This window comes from Bombina bombina, chromosome 2, assembly GCF_027579735.1.
Source record: "Bombina bombina isolate aBomBom1 chromosome 2, aBomBom1.pri, whole genome shotgun sequence".
In the NCBI taxonomy this organism is placed as follows: Eukaryota; Metazoa; Chordata; class Amphibia; order Anura; family Bombinatoridae; genus Bombina; species Bombina bombina.
The window spans coordinates 819,301,194-819,318,555 of record NC_069500.1 but is presented as its reverse complement, the minus strand read 5'-3'; the positions used below and the strand labels follow the sequence as shown (position 1 = coordinate 819,318,555).

The following is a 17,362-nucleotide window of genomic DNA, read 5'->3' as shown; positions in this document are numbered from 1 at the left end:
GAAAAATTGATACTAGGAGTAAATTTGCTTAAAATTGCATGCGCTATATGAATTATGAAAGAAAAAAAACTAAATTTATGCTTACCTGATAAATTTCTTTCTTTCTGGGCATGGAGAGTCCACGACTTCATTCCAATTACTAGTGGGATATTCAACTCCTGGCCAGCAGGAGGAAGCAAAGAGCACTCCAGCAAAGCTGTTAAGTGTCACTTCCCTTACCAATAACCCCCAGACATTTGGCCAAAGAGAAACAGAAAAATAAGATGATAACACAAGGGTATAGAGGTGCCTGAGGTTAACACAAAAAAAGCTGCCTTCTTAAATTTAAATAAGGACGGGATCGTGGACTCTCCATCCCCGAAAAGAAAGAAATTTATCAGTTAAGCATACATTTTGTTTTCTTTCCTATGGCATGGAGAGTCCACGATTTCATTCCAATTACAAACGGAACCAATACCCAAGCTAGAGGACACAGAATGAAAAGGGAGGGAGAACAAGGCAGGTGGACCTAAACAGAAGGCACCACCGCATGAAGAACTTTTCTCCCAAAGGAAGCCCCAGCCAAGGCAAAAGTATCAAATTTGTAGAATTTGGAAAAGGTATGCAGAGAGGACCAAGTTGCCGCCTTGCAAATTTGCTCAACAGAAGCTTAATGTTTGAAAGCTCAGGAAGAGGATACAGCCCTAGTGGAATAAGCCGTTGTTCTCTCAGGAGGTCGCTGTCCAGCTGTCATAATCTAACCAGATAACACTTCTCAACCAGAGAGAAAGGATAGTAGAAGTGAACTTCTGACCCTTAAGCTCAACAGAGAAAACAAAGAACAGGGCAGTAGATTGCCGAAAATCTTTAGTTGCTTGAAGGTAAAATTTTAGAGCACACACAACATCCAAGTTATGCAAAAGACGTTCCTTCTTTGAAGAAGGATTGGGACAAAAAGAAGGAATGACAATTTTCTGATTAATAATGTGATCCGACAAAATTCTGGGTATCCTTACTCTGCTCCAAGAGAAACCCTTCGATTCACACCAATAAAGGTATTTGCCCCATACCTTATGGTAAATCTTGCGAGTAACAGGTTTACGAGCCTGGAACTTGGGCCTCTAGTTATCAAGCCGTCAACCGCCAATACACTGGAATTCCGCAGCGTATTTGTGGCGAGGCTGATTCGCCTTAGTTAACCCCTTAATGACCGGACCATTTTTCAGTTTTCTTACCCTTAATGACAATGGCTATTTTTACATTTCTGCAGTGTTAGTGTTTAGCTGTAATTTCCTCTTACTCATTTACTGTACCCACACATATTATATACCGTTTTTCTCGCCATTAAATGGACTTTCTAAAGATACCATTTTTCTCATCATATCTTATAATTTAATATAAAAAAAATATAAAATATGAGGAAAAAATGAAAAAAACCCCACACTTTTTCTAACTTTGACCTCCAAAATCTGTTACACATCTACAATCACCAAAAAACACCCATGCTAAATAGTTTCTAAATTTTGTCCTGAGTTTAGAAATACTCAATGGTTACATGTTGTTTGCTTTTTTTGCAAGTTATAGGGCAATAAGTACAAGTAGAACTTTGCTATTTCCAAACCACTTTTTTTCAAAATTAGCGCTAGTTACATTGGAACACTGATATCTGTCCGGAATCTCTGAATATCCCTTGACATGTATATATTTTTTTTTAGAAGACAACCCAAAGTATTGATTTATGCCCATTTTGGTATATTTCATGCCACCATTTCACTGCCAAATGCGAGCAAATAAAAAAAATCGTTCACTTTTTCACAAATTTTGTCACAAACTTTAGGTTTCTCACTGAAATTATTTACAAACAGTTTGTGCAATTATGGCACAAATGGTTGTAAATGCTTCTCTGGGATCCCCTTTGTTCAGAAATAGCAGACATATATGGCTTTGGCATTGTTTTTTGGTAATTAGAAGCCACTAAATGCCGCTGTGCACCACACATGTATTATGCCCAGCAGTGAAGGGGTTAATTAGGGATCTTGTAGGGACCTTGAAGGGTTAATTTTAGCTTTAGTGTAGTGTAGTAGACAACCCAAAGTATTGATCTAGGCCCATTTTGGTATATTTCATGCCACCATTTCACCGCCAAATGCGAGCAAATAAAAAAAAAAGTGACATTTTTCACAATTTTAGGTTTCTCACTTAAATTATTTACAAACAGCTTGTGCAATTATGGCACAAATGGTTGTAAATGCTTCTCTGGGATCTCCTTTGTTCAGAAATAGCAGACATATATGGCTTTGGCGTTGCTTTTTGGCAATTAGGAGGCCGCTAAATGCTGCTGCGCACCACACTTGTATTATGCCCAGCAGTGAAGGGGTTAATTAGGTAGCTTGTAGAGAGCTTGCAGGGTTAATTTTAGCTTTAGTGTAGAGATTAGCCTCCCACCTGACACATCCCACCCCCTGATCCCTCCCAGACAGCTCTCTTCCCTCCACCACCCCACAATTGTCCCCGCCATCTTAAGTACTGGCAGAAAGTCTGCCAGTACTAAAATAAAAGGTGTTTTTTTTTTTAAAATTATTCAGCTGTGATGGACCCCTGCCTTAACCCCCAACCTCCCTGATCCCCCCCAAACACCTCTCTAACCCTCCCCACCTACCTATTTGCCACCATCTTGGGTACTGGCAGCTGTCTGCCAGTACCCAGTTTTCCCCAAAAAATAAAGTGGTTTTTTTTTTGTTTTTTTTTGTCGTTTTTTCGTTTTTTTCTGTAGTGTAGCTGCCCCCCCCCCAGTACCCCCACCAGATCCTATTATTATTTTTTTATTTTTTTAAAAGTTTGCTGCGGGGTCCAGGAGCAGCGGTTTAGGGGGTAAAACAGTGTAGTTTAGTGTGGGTGCTTAGTGACAGGGTAGCAAGAAAGCTGCGAAAAAGCCGATGAGCAGCGAGATCGATGACTGTCAGTTAACAACAGTCCGCTGCTCATCGCTCCGTACTTGGTGCGCAGGTTCTTGACAGCTTTCTTGATAACTTTGGCGAACGTATTCAGGTCCGCGGCAGCGATGGTAGGCGAGCTTAGGCGAGAGTATTGGGGCGGTGAATGCAGGAAAGTAGACGGCTTCATACATAGAGGCCATGGTATCAATGACCGTCTCAGAGAAGACACGCCTAGCCAAAAGTAGACGTTCAATCTCCAAGCAGTCAGCTTCAGAGAATCTAGATTTGGATCTAGGAAGGGGCCCTGAAGTAGAAGGTCCCTTCTCAGAGGTAACCTCCAAGGTGGAAGAGGTGACATCTTCACTAACTCTGCGAACCAGATCCTGCGAGGCCATGCAGGAGCAATAAAAATCACAGATGCTCTCTCCTGTTTGATACAAGCAATGACTCGAGGAAGGAGATCAAACGGAGGAAAAAGGTATGCCAGATTGAAGTTCCAAGGAACCGCCAGAGCGTTTTACAGAATGGCCTGAGGATCTCTTGACCTTGAACCATACCTTGGAAGCTTGGCGTTTTGATGAGGCGCCATCAGATCCAACTCCGGAACCCCCCACCTGAGTCTTTCTGCTCAGAAAATACGCCTCCTAGTTTTCCACCCCAGGAATGTGGGTGGCAGATAGGAGACAATCGTGAGCTTCCGCCCACTGCAGAATGCGAGTCACCTCCTTCATTGCTAAGGAACTCAGATTTCCCCCCTGATGGTTGATGTAAGCCACCAATGTGATGTTGTCCGATTGGAATCTGATACACTGGACTAAAGATAATTGAGGCCAAGCTGTCAAGGCATTGAAATTGCTCTCAACTCTAAGATGTTTATGGGAAGGAAAGACTCCTTCCGAGTCCACAGGCCCTGAGCCTTTAGAGAGACCCAAACAGCTCCGCAGCCTAACAGGCTGGTGTCCGTTTTCACAATCACCCGGGAAGGTCTCAGGAAGCACGTGCCCAGAGACAGATGGTCCTGTGAAATATACCACAAGAAGGAGTCCCTTGTTAGGGGATCCAGATCTATCCTCTGCGATAGATCTGAATGGTCTCTGTTCCATTGACTGAGCATACATAGTTGCAGAGGTCTCAGATGGAACCGAGCAAAAGGAATGATGTCCATGGAAGCTACCATCAGACCAATCACCTCCATGCATTGAGCTGAATGGCAGACTGGAGAGAAAGGCATGAAACAAGAAGTTTGGATTTTCTGACATCCATCAGGAAAATCTTCATGGACAGGGAATCTATGATTGTCTCTAAGAAACACACCCTTGTAGCTGGAACAAGGGAACTCTTTTCCAGATTCACTTTCCAGTCGTGGGAAAGTAGAAAAGATAACATCTCTGTATGGGATTTTGCTAGTTAAAAAAGATGACGCCTGAACCAAGATGTCATCTAGGTAAGGTGCCACCGAAATTCCTTGAGATCTAACCACTACCAAAAATGCCCCCAGAACATTTGTGAATATTCTGGGCGCCGTGTCAAGGCCAAACGGAAGAGCAACAAACTGGAAATGCTTGTCCAGAAAGGCAAACCTCAGAAACTGGTGAAGATCCCTGTGAATGGGAACATGAAGATATGCATCCTTCAGGTCTATGGTTGTCATGAACTGACCCTATTGGACCCAGGGAAGAATGGAACAAATGGTTTCCATTTTGAAGGACAGAAATCTGAGGAATTTGTTGAGACACTTTAGGTCTAAAATTGGACGGAAAGTTCCCTCCTTACGTTACGGTCTTAGAAAATTATATCAAAATCCTGCTTAAATGGCATAGGACTCCCCCCAGGGTTTCTAAAATGTTTCTGACTTCCTCGCCACTTTGTTGGCAAATGTGTCGAGCCATTGGTACGGATCTACATGTATGGTGGGATTGCCCGAAATAAACCCATTTATGGCAAGAGGTCACTGCCCTGCTCAGTTCCTTAAATATTATTTCTACCCTCACACCAGCATATGCCTTGTTGCATATTTTCGATGGCGTGGTCCCAGAAACATCATCAAGAGATTGATTATCTATATTCTATCAGCAACTAAACTATGTATAGCTCACTATTGGAAAAAGCAGGATCCTCCACAACTCCTAGCGATTATTGCTTTGGTTGACTATATGGCCAATATGGAAAAACATTTTTATAAATCTCAAGATAAGCTAGACACATTTTGGGAGATTTAGGACCCCTGGCTACATAGATAGGGAAATTACTTTTATAGCTTCCGTGGTAGGCTAGAAACATCCAGAGAAAAATCTCCTCCCCCCATTAGCGTTTCACAGAACATCCAAGAGTTACTCTAGTCACCCTACTAAAACTAATTACCGCCCTTCTCCAATTAGACCAGAAATGCTTGGAGGCTACGAGAAATTCATAACAGTATCTTGCCCTACTTTATCTCCATATGTAGGCTGATTTACCCATAACTTAATATGATCTAACTGTACTAGATTGCAATCTGCTCATGTCTTTCAGCCCAATGTTTTGATTGATATGCCTATTAAAAGAAAAAGAAATCTTGAATATTCTTCAGAGCACCATCTTCACAGTCCTCCTAGATTAACAAAGCCAAAGAATGACTGGGGATTATGGAAGGGGAGGGATACTTAAAGCCTTGTTGGGGTGTTCTTTGCCTCCTCCTACTGACCAGTAGTTGAATTCCCACTAGTAATTAGAATGGATTTGTGGACTCTCCATGCCATTGGAAAGAAATAACACCATCTATCTTTGGAACTGTTTCCGAAAGCTCCACACTAGCCATAAGAAAAGCAAACATTTTCTTGAATGCCGAAGTTGGCTGGAAATAAAAAACAGGTCTGCACTATTCCTTGGTAATGATTTCATTTATAGCCTCAAAAAGCTAAATAAAAAAAATCTCTGGGGTCTACAGACAGATTGAAAATGAAATCCAATTGCTTAATGAATCCGTATTCTTATAATGCTGTACCCCTAAGATACTCAACATCTCCTTTAAGAGAGTTCTAAGATGTTCAATCTGAAACAGGAGAATTCAGTATCTAGAACTGAAGCTGACCACTCAAAGCCAGAAAGTACATCTTCCTCAGAGGATGGATCTGAGGATATAGAATATGAGTTTGTAAGTAGCTGAGAGGGTCAGAAGTACATGATAGGTCAGAAGAAATCAGCCTATAAGACTACCTAGGTTTAGCCTTCAACAAAGAATACCAAGAGCTCAAAGGAAATTTGATGACAAAAGTAAACTGGAAAGATGTTAAAATTGCATGCCTTATCTGAATCATGATAGTTTAATTTTGACTTTACTGTCCCTTTAATACACCACAGTAATGTACTTTAAAAAGAAGAACAAAACAAAAAAATTCAGGGATCTTTTCAGAAAAAATCTGAGAATAATGAGAGATCAGTACAACAGAAGTGAGTATAATCTAAGTAAAAAATCAGTTTGACACTTATAATTAAAGTAAAACTTACCCCCTTAAACAAATAGTAAATAGTTACTAGCAGCACAGGTGAAGCCGATTGGAACGGACAGCAGAAGCGAGAGCATAGCAAGAAACAGCCATATAATGTGGGAAACGGTATAAAGCGGTGCCAAAATACAGAACTAACTATTGACAAACAAAGCACACTAACCCGAGACAGCAGAGCAACTTGGTAGCACGCAAGGACCAAATTCAGAAGAGCAACAAAGAGACAGCACCGTGCAAAAATAAACACCTGAGTGCGCCTGCATTGCACTATGCAAAATATACGGTAACCAGGGTGCTGAACAAAGAATTGTCCGGCTCCTAAACTTTTCATATAAATAAAGATAGCACGAGAATGAAGAAAAATTGATACTAGGAGTAAATTTGCTTAAAATTGCATGCGCTATATGAATTATGAAAGAAAAAAAACTAAATTTATGCTTACCTGATAAATTTCTTTCTTTCTGGGCATGGAGAGTCCACGACTTCATTCCAATTACTAGTGGGATATTCAACTCCTGGCCAGCAGGAGGAAGCAAAGAGCACTCCAGCAAAGCTGTTAAGTGTCACTTCCCTTACCAATAACCCCCAGACATTTGGCCAAAGAGAAACAGAAAAATAAGATGATAACACAAGGGTATAGAGGTGCCTGAGGTTAACACAAAAAAAGCTGCCTTCTTAAATTTAAATAAGGACGGGATCGTGGACTCTCCATCCCCGAAAAGAAAGAAATTTATCAGTTAAGCATACATTTTGTTTTCTTTCCTATGGCATGGAGAGTCCACGATTTCATTCCAATTACAAACGGAACCAATACCCAAGCTAGAGGACACAGAATGAAAAGGGAGGGAGAACAAGGCAGGCGGACCTAAACAGAAGGCACCACCGCATGAAGAACTTTTCTCCCAAAGGAAGCCCCAGCCAAGGCAAAAGTATCAAATTTGTAGAATTTGGAAAAGGTATGCAGAGAGGACCAAGTTGCCGCCTTGCAAATTTGCTCAACAGAAGCTTAATGTTTGAAAGCTCAGGAAGAGGATACAGCCCTAGTGGAATAAGCCGTTGTTCTCTCAGGAGGTCGCTGTTCAGCTGTCATAATCTAACCAGATAACACTTCTCAACCAGAGAGAAAGGATAGTAGAAGTGAACTTCTGACCCTTAAGCTCAACAGAGAAAACAAAGAACAGGGCAGTAGATTGCCGAAAATCTTTAGTTGCTTGAAGGTAAAATTTTAGAGCACACACAACATCCAAGTTATGCAAAAGACGTTCCTTCTTTGAAGAAGGATTGGGACAAAAAGAAGGAATGACAATTTCCTGATTAATAATGTGATCCGACACTACCTTAGGAAGAAATCCCAGCTTAGAACGAAGAACCGCCTTATCTGCATGGAAAATAAGATTAGGGGAATAACACTGCAGGGCTGATAGTTCAGAAACCCTGCGAGCAGAAGAAATAGCAAAAAGAAACAGAACCTTCCAAGATAACAATTTAATATCAACATAATGCATCAGTTCAAATGGAGCCTGTTGCAAAACTTTAAGAACAAGGTTAAGACTCCAAGGAGGAGCAATAGGTTTAAACATAGGCCTGATTCTAACCAGAGCCTGAACAAAAGATTGGACATCCGGCAAATCTGCCAGACGTTTGTGCAAAAGAATAGACAGTGCAGAAATCTGACCTTTCAGAGTACTGACTGACAAACCCTTCTCCTGGCCTCCTGGAGAAATGACAAAATTCTGGGTATCCTTACTCTGCTCCAAGAGAAACCCTTCGATTCACACCAATAAAGGTATTTGCACCATACCTTATGGCAAATCTTGCGAGTAACAGGTTTACGAGCCTGGAACTTGGGCCTCTAGTTATCAAGCCGTCAACCGCCAATACACTGGAATTCCACAGCGTATTTGTGGCGAGGCTGATTCGCCTTAGTTAACCCCTTAATGACCGGACCATTTTTCAGTTTTCTTACCCTTAATGACAATGGCTATTTTTACATTTCTGCAGTGTTAGTGTTTAGCTGTAATTTCCTCTTACTCATTTACTGTACCCACACATATTATATACCGTTTTTCTCGCCATTAAATGGACTTTCTAAAGATACCATTTTTTTCATCATATCTTATAATTTAATATAAAAAATATATAAAATATGAGGAAAAAATGAAAAAAAACAAACACTTTTTCTAACTTTGACCTCCAAAATCTGTTACACATCTACAATCACCAAAAAACACCCATGCTAAATAGTTTCTAAATTTTGTCCTGAGTTTAGAAATACCCAATGGTTACATGTTGTTTGCTTTTTTTGCAAGTTATAGGGCAATAAGTACAAGTAGAACTTTGCTATTTCCAAACCACTTTTTTTCAAAATTAGCGCTAGTTACATTGGAACACTGATATCTGTCCGGAATCTCTGAATATCCCTTGACATGTATATATTTTTTTTTAGAAGACAACCCAAAGTATTGATTTATGCCCATTTTGGTATATTTCATGCCACCATTTCACTGCCAAATGCGAGCAAATAAAAAAAATCGTTCACTTTTTCACAAATTTTGTCACAAACTTTAGGTTTCTCACTGAAATTATTTACAAACAGTTTGTGCAATTATGGCACAAATGGTTGTAAATGCTTCTCTGGGATCCCCTTTGTTCAGAAATAGCAGACATATATGGCTTTGGCATTGTTTTTTGGTAATTAGAAGGCCACTAAATGCCGCTGTGCACCACACATGTATTATGCCCAGCAGTGAAGGGGTTAATTAGGGATCTTGTAGGGACCTTGAAGGGTTAATTTTAGCTTTAGTGTAGTGTAGTAGACAACCCAAAGTAGTGATCTAGGCCCATTTTGGTATATTTCATGCCACCATTGCACCGCCAAATGCGAGCAAATAAAAAAAAAGTGACATTTTTCACAATTTTAGGTTTCTCACTTAAATTGTTTACAAACAGCTTGTGCAATTATGGCACAAATGGTTGTAAATGCTTCTCTGGGATCTCCTTTGTTCAGAAATAGCAGACATATATGGCTTTGGCGTTGCTTTTTGGCAATTAGGAGGCCGCTAAATGCTGCTGCGCACCACACTTGTATTATGCCCAGCAGTGAAGGGGTTAATTAGGTAGCTTGCAGAGAGCTTGCAGGGTTAATTTTAGCTTTAGTGTAGAGATTAGCCTCCCACCTGACACATCCCACCCCCTGATCCCTCCCAGACAGCTCTCTTCCCTCCCCCACCCCACAATTGTCCCCGCCATCTTAAGTACTGGCAGAAAGTCTGCCAGTACTAAAATAAAAGGTGTTTTTTTTTGTTTTTTTTAATTATTCAGCTGTGATGGACCCCTGCCTTAACCCCCAACCTCCCTGATCCCCCCCAAACAGCTCTCTAACCCTACCCACCTACCTATTTGCCACCATCTTGGGTACTGGCAGCTGTCTGCCAGTACCCAGTTTTCCCCAAACTGGGCCCCCCTCCGCACGCTCCCAGCATCCGGCGTGCACAATGCACTTGTAGGAACCGGATGCCGGGTAGCGATGGGCCGCCCACCCTCCTCCCTTGTAAGCTCCCACCCACCAACGAACGGCCCCATCGCTACCGGTGCAGAGAGGGCCACAGAGTGGCTCTCTCTGCATCGGATGCTTTTTAAAGGGTATTGCAGGATGCCTCAATATCGAGGCATCACTGCAATACCCTGAGAGCTGCTGGAAGCGATTGCGATCGTTTCCAGCACTCTCTTAGACAACTGACGTACCAGGTACGTCCATTGTCACTAACTGAAAGTTTTTGCAGGACGTACCTGGTACGTCAGTTGTCATTAAGGGGTTAACAAGCCCTACAGCCCGGCAAAAGTAGGATATAGTGACGTAACCTACGATACGCAGGACTCAGTCCGACACAGATCAATGGTTACGTCACTACAGATGTTCCTAAAATTAAATTTAATTAAATAAACTAAACTATAGTACAAAAACCCCCCCACTAAATTACAGAAAATAAAAAAGAATTACAAGAAGTTTAAACTAATTACACCTAATCTAAGCCCCCTAATAAAATAATAAATCCCCCCAAAATAAAAAAATGCCCTACCCTCTTTTACCAGCCCTTAAAAGGGCTTTTTGCGGGGCATTGCCCCAAAGTAATCAGCTCTCTTACCTGTAAAAAAAAATACAACCCCCCCAAACATTAAAACCCACCACCCACATACCCCTACTCTAACCCACCCAAACCCCCCTTAAAAAAACCTAACACTAACCCCCTGAAGATCTCCCTACCTTGAGTCGTCGTCTTCAACCAATCGGATTGACCTCGCATTCTATTGGCTGATCGGAACAGCCAATAGAATGCGAGGTCAATCCGATTGGCTGATTGGATCAGCCAATCGGATTGAGCTTCAATCCGATTGGCTGATTGAATCAGCCAATCGGATTGAGCTTCAATCCGATTGGCTGATTGAATCAGCCAATCTGATTTTTCCTACCTTAATTCCGATTGGCTGATAGAATCCTATCAGACAATCGGAATTCGAGGGACGCCATCTTGGATGACGTCCCTTAAAGGAACCTTCATTCGCTGTTAGTCCGTTGGGCCAGAAGGATGTTCCGCATCGGAGGTCTGGAAGATGGAGCCGCGGTTGGATGAAGATAGAAGACACCGCTTGGATGAAGACTTCTACCAGATGGAGGACCTCTTCTTCCCCGCTTGGATGAAGACTTCTACCGGATGGAGGACTTCTTCTTGCTCCGCTTGGATGAAGAATTCGGCTTGGCTGGGTGAAGACGACTCAAGGTAGGGAGATCTTCAGGGGGTTAGTGTTAGGTTTTTTTTAAGGGGGGTTTGGGTGGGTTAGAGTAGGGGTATGTGGGTGGTGGGTTTTAATGTTGGGGGGGTTGTATTTTTTTTTACAGGTAAAAAAGCTGATTACTTTGGGGCAATGCCCCGCAAAAAGCCCTTTTAAGGGCTGGTAAAAGAGCCGATTACTTTGTAATTTAGAATAGGGTAGGGCATTTTTTTATTTTGGGGGGCTTTATTATTTTATTAGGGGGCTTAGATTAGGTGTAATTAGTTTAAACTTCTTGTAATTCAGTGTTTTTTTTTTGTACTATAGTTTAGTTTATTTAATTGAATTTAATTTTAGGTAATTGTGGTTAATTTATTTAATGATAGTGTAGTGTTAGGTTTAATTGTAACTTAGGTTAGGATTTATTTTACAGGTAATTTTGCAAGTATTTTAGCTAGGTAGTTATATAACTATTTAATAACTATTGTACCTGGTTAAAATAAATACAAAGTTGCCTGTAAAATAAAATTAAATCCTAAAATAGCTACAATATAATTATTAATTATATTGTAGCTATCTTAGGGTTCATTTTACAGGTAAGTATTTATTTTTAAATAGGAATAATTTAGTTAATAATAGTAAGTTTTATTTAGATTTATTAAAATAATATTAAAGTTAGGGGGGTGTTAGTGTTAGACTTAGGTTTAGGGGTTATTAAGTTTAATATAGGTGGCGGTGGTATAGGGGGGCAGGATAGGGGTTAATAAGTTTAATATAGGTGGCGGCGGGGTCCGGGAGCGGCGGTTTAGGGGTTAATCATTTAATTTAGTTGCGGCGGGGTCCGGGATCCGCAGGATAGGGGTTAATAACTTTAATATAGTTGGCGGCGGTATAGGGGGCGGCAGATTAGGGGTTAATAGGTATAATGTAGGTGGCGGGGTCCGGGAGCGGCAGTTTAGGGGTTAATATATTTATTATAGTTGCGGCGGGGTCCAGGAGCAGCGGTTTAGGGGGTAAAACAGTGTAGTTTAGTGTGGGTGCTTAGTGACAGGGTAGCAAGAAAGCTGCGAAGAAGCCGATGAGCAGCGAGATCGATGACTGTCAGTTAACAACAGTCCGCTGCTCATCGCTCCGTACTTGGTGTGCAGGTTCTTGACAGCTTTCTTGATAACTTTGGCGAACGTATTCAGGTCTGCGGCAGCGATGGTAGGCGAGCTTAGGCGAGCGTATTGGGGCGGTGAATGCAGGAAAGTAGACGGCTTCATACATAGAGGCCATGGTATCAATGACCGTCTCAGAGAAGACACGCCTAGCCAAAAGTAGACGTTCAATCTCCAAGCAGTCAGCTTCAGAGAATCTAGATTTGGATGTAGGAAGGGGCCCTGAAGTAGAAGGTCCCTTCTCAGAGGTAACCTCCAAGGTGGAAGAGGTGACATCTTCACTAACTATGCGAACCAGATCCTGCGAGGCCATGCAGGAGCAATAAAAATCACAGATGCTCTCTCCTGTTTGATACAAGCAATGACTCGAGGAAGGAGATCAAACGGAGGAAAAAGGTATGCCAGATTGAAGTTCCAAGGAACCGCCAGAGCGTTTTACAGAATGGCCTGAGGATCTCTTGACCTTGAACCATACCTTGGAAGCTTGGCGTTTTGATGAGGCGCCATCAGATCCAACTCCGGAACCCCCCACCTGAGTCTTTCTGCTCAGAAAATACGCCTCCTAGTTTTCCACCCCAGGAATGTGGGTGGCAGATAGGAGACAATCGTGAGCTTCCGCCCACTGCAGAATGCGAGTCACCTCCTTCATTGCTAAGGAACTCAGATTTCCCCCCTGATGGTTGATGTAAGCCACCAATGTGATGTTGTCCGATTGGAATCTGATACACTGGACTAAAGATAATTGAGGCCAAGCTGTCAAGGCATTGAAATTGCTCTCAACTCTAAGATGTTTATGGGAAGGAAAGACTCTTTCCGAGTCCACAGGCCCTGAGCCTTTAGAGAGACCCAAACAGCTCCGCAGCCTAACAGGCTGGTGTCCGTTTTCACAATCACCCGGGAAGGTCTCAGGAAGCACGTGCCCAGAGACAGATGGTCCTGTGAAATATACCACGAGAAGGAGTCCCTTGTTAGGGGATCCAGATCTATCCTCTGCAATAGATCTGAATGGTCTCTGTTCCATTGACTGAGCATACATAGTTGCAGGGGTCTCAGATGGAACCGAGCAAAAGGAATGATGTCCATGGAAGCTACCATCAGACCAATCACCTCCATGCATTGAGCTGAATGGCAGACTGGAGAGAAAGGCATGAAACAAGAAGTTTGGATTTTCTGACATCCATCAGGAAAATCTTCATGGACAGGGAATCTATGATTGTCTCTAAGAAACACACCCTTGTAGCTGGAACAAGGGAACTCTTTTCCAGATTCACTTTCCAGTCGTGGGAAAGTAGAAAAGATAACATCTCTGTATGTGATTTTGCTAGTTAAAAAGGATGACGCCTGAACCAAGATGTCATCTAGGTAAGGTGCCACCGAAATTCCTTGAGATCTAACCACTACCAAAAATGCCCCCAGAACATTTGTGAATATTCTGGGCGCCGTGTCAAGGCCAAACGGAAGAGCAACAAACTGGAAATGCTTGTCCAGAAAGGCAAACCTCAGAAACTGGTGATGATCCCTGTGAATGGGAACATGAAGATATGCATCCTTCAGGTCTATGGTTGTCATGAACTGACCCTATTGGACCCAGGGAAGAATGGAACAAATGGTTTCCATTTTGAAGGACAGAAATCTGAGGAATTTGTTGAGACACTTTAGGTCTAAAATTGGACGGAAAGTTCCCTCCTTACGTTACGGTCTTAGAAAATTATATCAAAATCCTGCTTAAATGGCATAGGACTCCCCCCAGGGTTTCTAAAATGTTTCTGACTTCCTCGCCACTTTGTTGGCAAATGTGTCGAGCCATCGGTACGGATCTACATGTATGGTGGGATTGCCCGAAATAAACCCATTTATGGCAAGAGGTCACTGCCCTGCTCAGTTCCTTAAATATTATTTCTACCCTCACACCAGCATATGCCTTGTTGCATATTTTCGATGGCGTGGTCCCAGAAACATCATCAAGAGATTGATGATCTATATTCTATCAGCAACTAAACTATGTATAGCTCGCTATTGGAAAAAGCAGGATCCTCCACAACTCCTAGCGATTATTGCTTTGGTTGACTATATGGCCAATATGGAAAAACATTTTTATAAATCTCAAGATAAGCTAGACACATTTTGGGAGATTTAGGACCCCTGGCTACATAGATAGGGAAATTACTTTTATAGCTTCCGTGGTAGGCTAGAAACATCCAGAGAAAAATCTCCTCCCCCCATTAGCGTTTCACAGAACATCCAAGAGTTACTCTAGTCACCCTACTAAAACTAATTACCGCCCTTCTCCAATTAGACCAGAAATGCTTGGAGGCTACGAGAAATTCATAACAGTATCTTGCCCTACTTTATCTCCATATGTAGGCTGATTTACCCATAACCTAATATGATCTAACTATACTAGATTGCAATCTGCTCATGTCTTTAAGCCCAATGTTTTGATTGATATATGTTGTTTTTACAATGTTAAATGTAATCTCAGTTTTTATGACTTATCTGTTTAAATAATCAAAAATAGAGGTGATACGCTGTTTGTTCAAATTTCTCCATACAGACTATTATATTCTGAGACATTCCACAATCTTGATGTGTGTTACCATTCTGCAACAATTCTTATTGAATGTCCTAGTGTACATTACTAGTTTCATAACACCTGTATATTTCTCTGTATGATGCAATATACTGATTGTCTGTATTTTTTTTCTTTCTATCAACTCAATAAAAAACATATTTAAAAAAAAAAAAAAAAAAAAAGGTTCCACACAGTAATCCCCATAAGTATGCACAAGATCAAATTAAACTATAGTATGACGTGGTGCAAACGGTCTTATAAATATGTCCCCTGGCTATGATCCAATGTGTCCACGATTGCACCTACTAATAGCCTGTTGCCTATGTGAGTGCAAAATTTTGTAAATGTACTTACCTGAACTGCATCCACTCTACTGGTCTTACCTCCTGCAGAAATAGAGTACTTCAAGTATTGTGAACACAACCTAGCACTCGATAACACGTGAGCTACACGCTAATAACGGTTACTATCTAACCAGCATTATAATTTGTTTAATAAGAAAAACAGACTGACTAATCTGTTAATTTGTACTTCTACTATAACTGCTAAACAAATTATACAAAGCTTAACGGACATCTTATATCTTATTTTGTTTAGAGCTAGTACAGGTATAATAAGACTGTGCTTAACATGGTCGCTTGTATATGAAATATATATTAACATCACTGCTACATATAACGTCTTATTGTCTGTTTATTTATTAAGCACTAAGAATATAGCAGCTGCATGCCAGGTTTGATATAAGGTGAAATACTTGAGTGATATTAACAAGACTTAACTTTAAATCATATTATTTATATTAAGGGGGTAATATTAGTTGTATAAGTCTAATAACAGCTAACAGTGGCAAGGTTATACTACAAGATAAAACACATATATTTATTATAATAGGATATCCAACTGTTTCCATTCAAGTGTTAAAGCACAACATCACATAACATGTATTAGTTCCAACTGGCCAGCTAGTTGTAGGAGAAGATAAACAATTATTACTTATTCATATCCTTACTTAGGACTCATAAATAAGACTATTTAATATATCCTTTATTTCTAATGTGATCAATTATACAGGAGATTCACATACATTTCACCATGACAACAACAAGGTATCCAGAATTAATATTATACCATGTTTGGTTAAGATATTTTATTAGACTTTATGGGAGTCCTTATTATATAATCACTCATAAAGATTATTACAGGTTGCTCATCAGATAGTATTGCTATAGTTTTTACTATATATTATTAACCCCATTATTGTTATTCTTGTGATTATAACACAAGAATTATAACACTGAAGCACTCTATATTTTCAATAAATTGTATTATTTTTTATTGGTCCCATATTTTAAGTTGTAAATAAAAGTTATGTTTTAACAGATTTTTTTTTTGCCAATGTCATGCTGGGCAGAGAGTGCTATAATGCATCCTTTTGTGGTTCCTCTTTTTTCCACATCACACTAACTAGTTCAAGTAGAAAGCCCATACAGTTCTGTGTACGTCACAGCAGAGGTTCACTATATGGAGTATATTGAAAACACCTCACCGGGAGTAATTGTGTCATTATCCTTTACTCCAATCTTCCCCCTGTCCTTCTGTAGTAGCACTGTGAGCGAAAAATGGGCCTCCAATTGGTTTTAATTTTTCACCCATCTCCTGGGAGGCAAAGATTTAGACTGGCAAACCAGTGAGGTGGGAAGGATGAAGTACTCTTCAGAGTTTTGGGAAACTTTGCTTCCCCCTAGTGGGCAGGAGTTGAATCCCATGTGTAATGGATCGTGGATTCATGAAAGAAAAAAGATTTTTACAAATGCCATATTAAGTGTAACGTCCCTAACCTGGCTTGGCTTCAACAATGCGTTTTGTTGGTTTAGATATGGTCCGAGGTTTCTTTTCTCCAGACTCATTGGAGTTTTCCACAAACTCGTCCAGGTCTTCTGTGATCTGCAGCGCACACGTCTTTTTGGACTCACTTGTGGCCTGTAGAAGAGAAAAACGGAGTCCAGTAACTTGTTTAGTGTGATACTTTGCATTTCTTAAATTCTCATGCAGATAATTATAGTTAACACAAATACTGTAACAATAATTCCTAAAAAAATATCTTGATGGCTATCAAAAAATATAATACATAAATGCTAAAAGTGGAACTCTGAATTGTGACACACACAGGCAGAATGCAATGTTACCACTAATCGTGCCTGAAAACTAATATTTCTACTTAGCTTAACATTCGCCTAGATTTAGAGTTCTGCATTAGCCGTCAAAACCAGCGTTAGGGGTTCCTAATGCTGGTTTTGGCCGCCCGCTGGTATTTAGAGTCAGTCAGGAAAGGGTCTAACGCTCAATTTGCAGCCGCGACTTTTCCATACCGCAGATCCCCCTACGCCAATTGCGTATCCTATCTTTTCAATGGGATCTTCCTAACGCCGGTATTTAGAGTCTTGGCTGAAGTGAGCGTTA

The 17,362-nt window shown here is 40.8% G+C and overlaps 1 protein-coding gene across 4 annotated transcripts in view; it reads right to left on the bottom strand.

Annotated features, from left to right (window-relative positions):
• JSRP1 (junctional sarcoplasmic reticulum protein 1) overlaps positions 1 to 17,362 on the bottom strand; it is a 409,477-nt gene that overhangs the window by 51,417 nt on the left and 340,698 nt on the right. For all 4 annotated transcript variants that reach the window (XM_053703072.1, XM_053703071.1, XM_053703069.1 and 1 more), the window contains one exon: positions 16,741 to 16,882. In XM_053703072.1, coding sequence (XP_053559047.1) covers positions 16,741 to 16,882 — 142 coding nt within the window. The remainder of the gene's footprint in view (positions 1 to 16,740; positions 16,883 to 17,362) is intronic.